Source organism: Drosophila sechellia, chromosome 2L (genome assembly GCF_004382195.2).
Source record: "Drosophila sechellia strain sech25 chromosome 2L, ASM438219v1, whole genome shotgun sequence".
Lineage (NCBI taxonomy): Eukaryota > Metazoa > Arthropoda > Insecta > Diptera > Drosophilidae > Drosophila > Drosophila sechellia.
This window is the reverse complement of record NC_045949.1, coordinates 7361745-7374395: the sequence shown is the minus strand read 5'-3', so window position 1 is coordinate 7374395 and position 12651 is coordinate 7361745. Positions and strand designations below refer to the sequence as shown.

General features: G+C 43.8%; 2 protein-coding genes across 5 annotated transcripts in view; both read left to right on the top strand.

Moving 5' to 3' along the window:
• The window catches only part of LOC6611541 (rap1 GTPase-activating protein 1), a 77507-nt gene extending 66876 nt beyond the window's left edge, over window positions 1–10631 (top strand). For all 4 annotated transcript variants that reach the window (XM_032722739.1, XM_032722778.1, XM_032722811.1 and 1 more), the window contains 3 exons: window positions 7843–9552; window positions 9610–10098; window positions 10182–10631. In XM_032722739.1, the coding sequence (XP_032578630.1) occupies window positions 7843–9552; window positions 9610–10098; window positions 10182–10337 (2355 nt within the window). In that variant the 3' untranslated portion in view covers window positions 10338–10631. The remainder of the gene's footprint in view (window positions 1–7842; window positions 9553–9609; window positions 10099–10181) is intronic.
• Window positions 10632–11977: 1346 nt separating this feature from the next.
• Window positions 11978–12565, top strand: LOC6611540 (general odorant-binding protein 28a). Its single transcript, XM_002036043.2, has one exon. The coding sequence runs from the start codon at window positions 12019–12021 to the stop codon at window positions 12448–12450; it is 432 nt and encodes a 143-aa protein (XP_002036079.1). The 5' UTR covers window positions 11978–12018; the 3' UTR covers window positions 12451–12565.
• Window positions 12566–12651: the final 86 nt, after the last annotated feature.

Below are 12651 nucleotides of genomic sequence, written 5' to 3'. Positions count from 1 at the left end.
CAGCCAAACAAATTGTTGATATGCCCTCAAGATAATTCCGAGATTTTGTTCCGGTTTTTTGTCTGCCTGATGATGATGTTGCTGGGAAAGAAAGTTTCTAAATGAAATTGCTCGCAATGTGGTGTGTTAAAAAATAAAGAGGAAAAGATAAATTCATTAGGCAGAGACCGAAATCCGTTGCCCCCGGGCAATGAGCTGGGAAAGGGCTCTAAAAGTGGTTAACACGCCCACAAACGAGCGTTCGGCTAGCCCGCCCCCCACACTTGTTTTTATTATCTGTATCTGTCTGTTTTTCTCGCTGTGTGAATTTCTTCATAAATATTTGGTAAAAAGAAAGTTTCACAGTGGCTGACAAACTGTAACGCACCCAAAAATAAAAAAGAGTAAATAAATAAACAAAGCATAAACAAAAACCTGACGCCGAATGAATCACCAAAGCGATTGTGGCTGTGTTGAAAGTGTTAAATGCATTGCACATGTACATGGGACTTGGATGTGGATTTGGTTTTGGATTTGGCCAACTCTTTGGCTTCACTCGAATCTGCTGACCAATGGTCACTGCTCGCTGTTTTTTTTTCTCTATTGTTACTGATCATTGCTCAACTTTGAATTTTAGGCCTGGCTTTTATTTTTTGTTTTGAATTTCACTTTGCGGCCAATTTAGCCGCTTGCATGACTCCCCATTGTTGGCGTTGTTGTTTTCTAGCCGCCGTTGGCCATTTCGGAATTTTTTTTAATTGGCGCCCAACATGCAATTGGCCAATGATTCTCCAACTACGAAATGCACTCTGCAGGATGTCAATGATTGATTACAAAAGTGGATTGCCTCGTCTCCTTCGCTCCTTTCACACATTTATATTTAATTTTTGATATAAATTTCGGCTGCATTGCGTGCTCAACTTTTGTTGTGGCAATGGTTTTGTTATTTATCTGGCTTATTAAGTTTATGGACTGCTAATTTATTGATTTATATGCCAGACTGCAGTTGGAGTTTTGTTTTCGACTTGTGAGTTATGCCAGACACGTTGTAAAACAAAAAAGTAAGCTGATTGAATTGGCGATGAGCATAAAGAAATCAAGGGAGTTCAGATAAATCTGGCAGTTGCATGAAATATATTTATTCTTGTATTAATATTTTAATTATACTTATTATAACTACTTCAGTGAATGATGCAATTATTCGGGTATTCGAGACTCGATTGAAAACTTGTTTTTTGAACATTACTACTTGGCTGTATTTAAGATGCAACTATTTCTTAACTCTTCAAACTTCAAATTTGTATATGTTGGAAAACTGCTCATTAAAATGTTCATCTGCAATTGCAATCTGAAGATGGCTGATGCTGCAATGGAAAACACAGATGATTCAGGCTTTTCCATTACTCCTTAGTCAGCCATTAAGTCGCTTTGACTCTTTCGGGGTAAACAATCAACGGAGTCGGGTACTGAGAATAGTTTTATGGGCCTTTCGCTGATTTCCATCTGGCGTCTGCTGTTTAATTTTCATCCAAAAAAGAGAAAGAAAACGCCGACGATTCGAGTCTCGTGTGCGATCATAAATAAGTCAACGAATGTTTGCAGACGGGCGGCAAATGGGATTGGACTCATAAGCGGTGGATGGCGAGAGGTCGAAGGGGTTGGTAAATGCACTTGTGGGCACTCACTTGGCGTCAAAAGATTTGCTATAAATAAGCAACAGCAGCTGAGGAAGCAATTTGCGGCAATTGCCACTTATTGGATGCAACTACAGTTTGAGAGCCAGGCTGCAAGCCCCAAATAATGAATAATGAACAACGAATGCAGTGCAGCGCATGCAAATGAATGAAGATTAACGATGAGCGAGTGTTAAATCGCGCTGGCGACATGCGTTGACCCAGTTTTTGGGCAGCATTACCCTCCCAAAAAACGAAATAAAAAACAAAGATATATATGCATATGTAGATACAGATATGTCAAGTAAAAAGTGAATGTTGCCGATGCCAAAAAAACGCCAACGCATCGGCTTTGGTGGTCAGGCAACTTTTTTCGAGCAAAAATCAAGCAGAGAAATGTCAGATCCACTGCCATAAATCATCTAGAAACCCGCTGACAAATACACCAAAAGTACGACGAGAGTGGATAAACCTAGATATCTAGGCATCTGTTTTACAAAATTACCCAAATTAAAAAGTTTTAAGAGCTATATTTATATTCAGGCTTCATGCTGGACTAACTATTAAAAACTTTTTCTGAGCCCTGGTTAAATTGACAGCCCTCCCCTTTCGTTTTCCGAATGAAGAGCCATTCCACTTGCTCGAAAGTTCCAAGCCTTTTCTCTCTTTTTTTCCCAGTCATTTTGCAACTGAAGCTGACATTTTGAACCACAACCAATCGAAACTGCCTTCACAAATTCAATATGCACGTTCAATTTGTTAACCTTGTTGGTCGCATGTTTTGGCCAAGTAAACAATGCGTTATATACGGCTGGGTTATGCTCCACTTTAGGCTTGTTTAATCAATATTTGATATGAGGCAGGGAACTGAGTTTACCTACGGCTTGGATAACACACATTTTCACACTAATTACGGGCAGGAAACGTTCATATCGTGTTTCCTTTTTGAAGCTTTGACAACTGCCTGAAAACATGCAGAAAACTTCCTAGGAAGCCAAATGGGAGTACACAACTTTGGGGCCTGGTAATTTATAGCATTTCAGAAGATTCTAGGAAGGGTTCGCCAAGAACATCATCAGTTTGTACATATTCTTTCATGTTTCACGCTTGACTGCCAAAATTCTCGTGAGACAAAAGAACTCCTCATCGTTGACTTCACAAGTCTCCACGGGGAGGAGTTGGTAACTCAAGTTGAAAGGCAACGAGTCTCGATCACACGAGCAATTATTTTATGAGAAAAGCTAGCCAAGCGGAGGAAAATAATAAAAACAGGGGGAGCACTTTTTCTTATGAACAGTGGCTTGGCCATCTTGGTCTCGGGATTTGGTCTGGCGGCAAAACTTTTGTCAGCTGTTTGTAATTTAAATGTGCAAAGTTACACAAAGTCTTGGGCATTCGAGTGGAAACGGAGCAGCTTCAATGCGCAAGCGCGAAAGGGTTAAATAGGGAGAAGAAGGTTGGGCAAGCTCACGAAAGTCGTAGGAAGGCACTGCAAACTGTTTGAGAGCCACTGTACAGTCGAGGGCAAGTGATTAGTGAAACTAGAGAAAATATATATTATTAAATTGAGAGTAGTTATTACGGATAATTTAATTGAAGACCAGAAAAAAATTTAGAAAAGTACTAATATCTTCACAAAGACTTCGAGTTGAATAGCGTTGTCTTCTTGCTTATTAGCCCCGCCCAAAAATCACTTGATGACACCCACAATCATTTTCAGTACGGCTTTAACTTAGTTTGTGTGAATCGCAGAATATCTTATTACGCCAACCCCTTACAACTTCCCCCCATCTTTTTCGCTGCTCATAAAGCCGTGACATGGAGTCATGCTCCTCATACCTTTCGAGTTACCTCAGATCGAGGGAAATTGCTTCCCGTGGGCGTGTGGGAATGGAATGGCTTTAGCTTTGACTCTGGCTCTGGCTTCTCGGTCCTCTTGATTCTGCCTTGGAATTGTCGCAGCTAATTTTATGCTGCATGGGTACTGGCAAAAGGGGCATATTCGAAACGGGTGTTGGGTTCACTGCGCACAAATTGGGTCACACACACCGTGACTTCACATGCAACTCGAATCCGAACTGCGAAGTGCGGCTTCCAGCTGTGAGCTGCAATTAAAAATCTATTTTTAAGCCGCCACCGAAACCGCAAATAATGTTTGGTATTTTATATTAATTAGTGGATCTTAAAAATCAATCAGGTAGCTTGCATAATTTATGGCAATCTTGAATCCATTTTTGGCTGCCTTTCGCTTTCTGCCATAAAATGTTTACGTTTTTGCTTTGTTCCGCTAATGAAAATGTCGCCAAACTGTAGCCACAACATTCAGTGATTGCCTTTTTAGGCCGTGTTTGGTGTTCAATAATCGTTGAACAAAACACGAATATCAATGAACCAGTTGAACAAATGCGATTTTGGCCAAACAAAAACGCCCCCAAACCGTGTGTGAGCTCACTTTTTATACACTTCTTGCAAACTCGCGACATGATCTCATTCCGATTGCAGTCTATAAACTTCTACGAACGTTATATTTCATTTTATGATATGTGAAGTCTTTTCATATCCATTTTAACATTTTGTTCTGCTCACTGTTGAGCGATAAGAAAGAATATGTGTGTATGTTAATTAAGTTTGTGAAAGCGTTTCAAACAGAACAATCGTGCTCACGATGAGCTCGAATCACTCATACGTGTGGAGAATCCCAAGTTGAAAGATCGACTTTCAATGGCTTCTAAAGTGCGTCGCAGCTGAAGCTGAACCCATTAGGTGTTTTTGTCTTTATGATATAGCGGTATTGTTAAAGTTCTGCTAGAAGAATATAAAAGCATGTGATCTTAGTGCTTACTACTGTTGTAAAAATGACTAGCTGCAAATTCTTTGCGATCTTAATGTCATAAACTGTCTAAACTCAAAGTCTCGAGTCCTTGCCTTACCCCATGCACAGTTTTACACGCACTCTTGACTTGTGACATTTGTGATTTATGCGATTTTGATTTAAGCACTTCAATCTCGAGTTTGGCTTGTGTTTTTGCATCGCCCCCTTTGGAGACTCGAATAAATCATGTGGGGAGTGGGTCGCACTGGGGGATTGGGATTTGTCGCCGCATACACATATATCTCCTGCTCTCCCGACATTTGTCTCACGTGCGTAGACAGCATACATATATCAATCAGTTGGGTAGCTCGTATGTGTGACACTTTCTGAGCTAGGCAATGTGAACTGCATAAGATATTCACAAAGGCTAAAACAGAAATAATATTACAATATTAACAGTTTGGAAAGCACTGAAGCGAATGATAGACAGCCCCTTCTTCTTCCCAACGCCTCGTGTTTTTTAACCCTCTTTTGGGGGCCTGCTTCCTGTGCTTTTGTTAAATTTTGTTTTCATTTTTTGTCGTTTTTAGGGTGTGAGAAAAGCGAGAAATACGAGGGCGTTGAATGCAAAATGCACATTTTTAATGACGCCCGCCTGCACTTGAGCGGCAACAATAAAAACAACAAGCAAGCCTTGTTTACTCTGGCTACGTCGCAGGATTTTTTGCACATATGGAGGTGTCCAAAAGAGGAACTGCTGCCCTTCGCCTTATGCAAATCGCTTGTTCAAGGCAGGAGATGACTTTGCCAGGGGCTGCCCTTTCCACTCGTTGCAAGTCCCTCTTCACATGCCACTACCCCATTAACCTCGAAATGATGGCACTCGACAGTGAGAAAAATTGTTTAGTTCAATGTCGATGTCTGAAGAAGGAAATTCAAGAATCGACCACTGAGTTGAATCATTTCTTTTGGCTAATAACAAACTTGTTAGCCTTTAGAGATGAAGTCCAGATATAACATCATTTGACATAACTTTAATTCTCTGTGCAGTTCGTGCCCCTCTTCGGTTTGCCATATGGCTGTAGTTCCTCCTTCAGTTCCCCCCCCTTTGGTTCCATTTCTGTTCGGTGTTCAGTGTTCTATATGTTCTTTTCTGCTTCGAGCTCGTAACACTTTTCCACATCTTGTGGCTCGTGTACTCGAACTGGCTGTATGTAATCCGCTTAAGTTCCTCGGAATCGGCACATAAACATCATCATCGGCGTTATGATTGTCATTATTGTTCGGCGTGAAGCGGAATGATCATTTGTCAGAAGCGAGTTTCTTGTTCTGCTCAAGTTCTACATTCGTCATGCTTTCCACTTTATTACATTTAACTTTGGCATTTTCCGGTTTGTGTAGTTGTCTGCTTGTGCTTAATACTTCTCCAGCAGCCTCCGCACAAATGGTTTCCTAATTAGATCTCATAAAACAAGCCAAACTGAAACCAAAACCAATTGCCAAAGTGGAAATCTTCACAAATTAACTGAAGGAAAAGACTACAATATTCCTTATTAGATGAGTCACTTGTCCGCTGACTTCTTTTGTTTACCCAACCACAGACAGCTTATCCAACTAACTATCTATTTTTGGGGATGAGGGTTCCCCCTCCTCAGCCATTTACCAGTTTTCCCATTTCCCATTTAGGCAAACATTAAAAGGCCAACCGCCCTTAGCAAATGAAGCCAACTAAGCGTGTGACGTGACCGACTCTATAAGCAATATCTGCAACAGTCCCATAGCTCCAGTTCCCATTTAATTCCCCGCCCCGCGACCAAATGAACGTCTAGGGTTACAACAAAATTTATTAATTTTCCTCAATTGCCACATTCGTTTTGTTTGCCTGCAAAGAGGGAGTTACAGTAGGAAACTGCATTTGCATATTTTGTTTTAGACCATAGTTCGGTTCACACGATACAGATACCAACAGATACAGATACAAACAAATGAATGCTAGAGCGATGGATGTCAAAATCCATTGGATATGCACCCAAATGACTGACAATGCAATTCATTAGCGGTGCAGTCAACTGGCTGGAAACTCGGCTTGAATGGCACACAACGCGAACCTTCAATCGATTGCAGAAGTGAGAGGCGGTGACCCCACAGTGCTTGCCAAACGGTATTTCTTTTTTTTAGTTGCATTTGCATTTCCCATCCTTTCTCGGCTCATTATTTCCATCTATCAAGTGGGTACCTCGACTGCCTGCCTTTTTCCTACTTCCTTTGGCTCATTATTTCCAGCCATCAGCTGCAGTTGCAATTGGCAGCAGGCAGACTATTAAATCAAGGCACGAACTATCGATGAACCCTAGCCCGCTCCCTTTAACCCCTTGGGTACGTGCCACATTTGGCTGCAGGCCAGCGCCCCAAAGTGCAACAAAAGAATCCCAGAAACGGAAAAACTGTTTGCAAATAAAAGAAAACTTTTTAATATGCTTGCTTGTTTAGGAGGCATCGGGTTAAGAGGCAAGAGGGGTTGGGGTCAAAAGGGGGTCGACCAGACAAAAGCTTCGAGTGGCGCCAGGAATTGTAAAGGAAATGGGAGCAGGAGCCTCGTTCATGTCAAATGAAAATGTTGGCTTAATGTTATCAAAAATTCAAAGCTATTGGAAGTGGAAGTTTCCCTCTCTGCAAATCCATCACGTAATCCACGACCACGCCTCTTCCACCCACTGCCATACCATATTTGTTTGGTGCCTTTGCAAATAGTTTGTGCCAACCAAATTGCAAAGCCATCGACAGTCTCTGCACCACTCCGGCGAACCAACTGCACCACCCTGCACCACTCTGCCATTATCCAATCCATCCACATGGCTCGAGGCCGCCCCATTTGCATATGAAGCTGGGGCGCGGGCTGCGGGCGGGTTTCACTGACGATAATTGCATGAAATTATAATGCAGCAGTGCTGCAGAGCCTCTAATTCCGCCCGTCGGCGTGTGGGAGGCTCCACTGTGGCACCCACTCACACATAATCAGGCCCCAGTTGTGTGCAGAGTGCCACACATGGATCTCTGACACACTATCCCGCTAAACAATCAAGCCCGAGTTTCGTACTCGCAGAGAATGGCTAGGGAAAATTATTTTTATTTCCGCCAAGGATTAGGCGGCATTGTCTGCAATACTTGCATTTATGGAGGTATAAGATTGGGACTTTTGAAAGGTAGTTTCTTGGGGCTGTCTGTGACATTCAATTTGTGTATATGGAAAAATATACACTGATATTAAATACCAAATTTATAGTATCCTGACGGTTTTCCCTCCAGCAATTCAAGTTTGATTGAAAAATCGTTTAACGAATTAAACTTATTTATAATCGATTTCTTTTCCACTTACAGAACCACCATCGCGGCAGTAATGCGAGTGAGGAGCGCGTGCCCCAACCACACTCACCCCACGACAGCCACTCCCATCCTCACAACGGTGGCCTGCAGCACTCGGGATCGCGGGCAACACTGCGCCACTCGATGAACCACTCGAGCAGCTCCACAGTCTCGGGCTCCGCCTGCAGCTCGACGCCCGCCTCCCCGCAACTAAGTGGGGTGGTCAGCGCCTCCGGATGCCAGCTGCTGTCCAACGGACACCACTACCAATCTCAGTCGTCGGTGAGCTCCAACTCATCGATCGTTTCGGCCATTCCCGCCTCGCAGAGATTGCTTGAGGAGGCGCTGGCCAAACCGGCACCGTACCCCATGATCTTGCTGCCACTGCACGGTGGTTACTGGATGGATGGCACCGAGCATGAGTGCGGCTACGATGCGAGAGGAAATCCTCTGCTCCCACAGACCACCTGGATGGCCAAGTTCGAGACGGACGATACGGCCAAGTGCTACAGGAGATTCTATGCCGCTAGGGAGCACTCGAATTTGATTGGAGTGGATGAGCAGTTGGGACCGATTTTGCTTTCTATTAAAACGGAAAATGTAGCCAACCAGGAGCACATGCGAATACTGATGAGATTGAGAACTGGTACGATGCATGAGCTTCTTCCGGTTTCATGCCTATTACCACAGCCAAGTCCGGCGAAAATGGCGCATACACTGAACGAAAATATAACGGTCGAGCATTTCATGCCGATTTTGTGCCCCAAGGCCTCACAACTCATCAGTGTATACGACGAGCATGTTCTCGTTTCGCACTTCAAGTTTGGAGTTCTCTACCAAAGATATGGACAGACCACCGAGGAGGAACTCTTCGGTAACCAGCAGACATCACCAGCTTTCGACGAGTTCTTGGATGTCTTGGGTCAAAGGATACGTCTGAAGGATCACAAGGGCTACAGGGGTGGGCTTGACATTCAGAATGGTCACACGGGCGACACAGCTGTCTATGAGGTCTTCAAGGAGCGAGAGATCATGTTCCATGTATCCACTCTATTGCCACACACCGAGGGCGATCCACAGCAGCTCCAGAGGAAGCGACACATTGGCAATGACATCGTGGCCATCGTTTTCCAGGAGACCAACACTCCATTCTCACCTGACATGATCGCCAGTCACTTTCTGCACGCTTTCATCGTGGTCCAGCCCATTGAGCCGAACACACCACATACCCGGTACAAGGTCAGCGTTACCGCCAGGGATGATGTTCCCTTCTTCGGCCCCACTCTGCCGAATCCCGCAGTTTTCCGCAAGGGACAGGAGTTCAAGGAGTTCATCTTGACCAAGCTGATCAACGCTGAGAACGCGTGCTACAAAGCTGAGAAGTTTGCAAAGTTGGAACAGCGCACTAGGACCTCTCTGCTCCAGAATTTATGCGAGGAACTGCGGGAGAAGACTCGCGACTTTCTGGGAACCGATCTTACTCAGACGTCGGCAGGAAGTCCTACACCCGAGACCCCGAAAGCAGAAAGTGGTAGCGGCAATGCCGGCTCCCGCTTTATCGATACGGTGAAGAAGGCTTTAATCATGAGGGTGCGCTCACAGAGCGTGGACACCGGAAATGGTCATGGACCTGGACAAACGGATAAATTCAGTGTGAACACCAAGCTGGGCACATTGAATTCCAAGAAGGAGACCCATCCCGAAATGCAGACACCCAATCTAAATGTAAGTCTTGATTGCAATAATTTGATAATGGAAGCTAATTTCTTTCTTTTCCCACAGACCTGCAGTCGCACGGCCTCCAAGTCCTCATCCAAGTCGAAGTCATCGAACGAGTCCACTTCCTCCTCCCCTGACATTACCTCTCGCCAGGCGAACAACAACAATACCAATTCAATCGGTGGACACCTCCCCCAAAATGGAACCGGCGGGGGCGTGGTAGCAGCGGCTGTCAGTGCCGCCCAAAACGGAGTGGTCGCAGTGGCCACCATGTCGGAAACGAGCGATGATTCCAGTCTGAATAGCGTGGATCTCGATCCAATGATGGCGCACTTGGACGGCGGAGCCACCTACATTGACAGTGATACTGGGCTAGAAAGCATGAGTTCGGCAGAGGCCACCACCAAGGCGTGCTCCCTGTGCTTAGATGGAGTCCAGTCCACCATAATGGGTAGTTCCCCCAGCAACGAGACGATCGTGAAGATCGAGAATCTGCGCCAGGAGGTCACACGATTGAAGTGCGACAAGCTGGATCTACTCAGACAGAATGTGGTAGGTATTCAAACATAAGCGAAACTAAATTAAATTACATAGTCCCATCACGAGTTGTACTAATTGTATATTTATTTTTGCAGACCTGTCAGCGCGACATCAAGCGACTTCGGGAGCGGGAACTTTCCCTTCAAGGCGATCTATCGGCGGCAGGCAGAGAGATCCTGCGACTGCGGGATCTCCTCAAGGAATACATGCCCGATACAGCTTCAGCACCACTCTCCATATCGCCCATCTAAGCGTAAAACGCAAACCTTTGATAACCCAATGGATGAGGCAGGAAGGCAGGAAAAGGAGTAACCACTGTGCCGTGTATAACACTTTGGAGAAAGGGATCGCAGAGTCGTTTGGAGAGTTGAATAGCAGACAGTTGGCGTAGCCCTCAAAACCCCAAGACCCCCAAACAAAAACAAAACAAAAACTGTATTATATTTAGTTTACTTTTCTGTAGATGTAGATCCCCGCAGATCGGACAGGTAGCAGCAGGCATGCCCATGGACAAGTTATTATATAAACTACATACAAACAGTTACAAACTAAACTAAACAAAGCGATAAAACAGCAAATGAAAACAGAACACAAAACTCAAAAAAGTACACCAAATATATAATATAAGTCTTTAAGCATATTTAACGCAAGAATAAATCCCCTAACCGTACTTCATAATCCCCAAACCAATTCCAGAACCCATCCCAACTTTAACCTAAGTAGAAAGCGATCAATCACAATGCATCACACAGAGATCGATATCGATATATTATGATAATAATCACAAATGAAACAAAAACCAATGTAGCAAAGTTTTGAGGTTTACAAAACCGTTACTCGTTCGTTAATCGCACTCGTAAACTGTTACTGTTGCCGTGACTGCTACTGTGACTTTCATACCCATAATGGAAGATAACTAAATTATGATCGATATATGATTTTACATTTAAACACTTTACAAAAATCACTCTGCGAAATAAACAAGAAAGAGAGGGAACTCTTAACCTTAAGTTTAAGTTGCTTTAAATACTTTTACCTAAACTGTATGTTAATTAATTATGACTTAAGTTTAACCAAACGCAGAAACCACAACATCAATGAATTGATGACTCACGAATAGAATTTGCATGCCGCATTCAATGTATATATGTGTAGGAGCGATGTATAATTCTCGATCCACATACGGATCTGTCGAAATTAATTATGACTATTTTATTTTCTAATCGATTACTGAAATACCAATAACCGACAAATGAAAGCCACGCAAATTAAAACCAATCAAGTAGTATTTGGGAAATGAATTCCAAAATCTTTGAAATCTATCCGATAAGTACCGCGAATAATTGTTTTTGTTGAGATGCATTATCATTTTTATTGTGTAAAGTATAAAAAACCAACAAATATATGCAAAATATATGGAATATATACATAATATTGTGTCTTAAATGGATTTTCAATGGGAAAAATAATTTTACGCTCGATCAGAACAGTTGATCTTTACATTACGTCTTCTTTTAATGGTCTGAAATTTTGGCTTGTACATTCTTCTTCCTTTTGCTCTCGATGTCTTCAGGATTGCACATCTGATAGACACTTTTGATACCTATGAATTATGCGTAACGAAGCACAAAAGCCAGTCATGTTGACATGGCGTTGGGACACTTTTTTAATCACTCCGACCTTTTCTGGGGACGTGCGTGTCTTATGGGGGCGGTCAGCACTTATTGGTCGACCGGCCACATTTTGTTAGCTGATCCATTAGCTGAAAACCCCTAATAACGATCGCGATGCGGCCAATTAAGCGACCATTGTAAAGATTGTTAAACGGTGTACTATATTATTTCACAGCCGAGCGAGTCACCGATTTAGCTATAAAAGCCTGAGTCCCCATCAGCCGAGACAAATTCAGTTCAGATACATCGACCTAGCATCATGCAGTCTACTCCAATCATTCTGGTGGCAATCGTCCTCCTCGGCGCCGCACTGGTGCGAGCCTTTGACGAGAAGGAAGCCCTGGCCAAGCTGATGGAGACAGCCGAGGGCTGCATTCCGGAGGTGGGCGCCAGCGATGCCGATCTGCAGGAATTGGTCAAGAAGCAGCCAGCCAGCACATATGCCGGCAAGTGCCTGCGCGCCTGCGTGATGAAAAGTTTCGGAGTGCTGGGCGCCAACGGCAAACTGGACACGGAGGCAGGTCGCGAGAAGGCCAAGCAGTACACGGGCAACGATCCGGCCAAGCTAAAGATTGCTCTGGAGATCGGTGACACCTGTGCTGCCATCACTGTGCCGGATGATCACTGCGAGGCCGCCGAAGCCTACGGCGCTTGCTTCAAGGGCGAGGCCAAGAAACATGGACTCTTATAACCATTGATACAGCCCCACCGCCTGGACACGCCGATAAAGTTACCTGGAATCACACACTTGTATCTATAAGTTTTGAATAATCGAGTTCGAGTAAAATAAATGCATTAAAAAAGGATTTGGAAGTCTCCAATTTCTATGTTTAAATATCTGAATGCGTATCGGGAAAAATTCAGGACATCACTTTTTCGAAAATAACAGTTT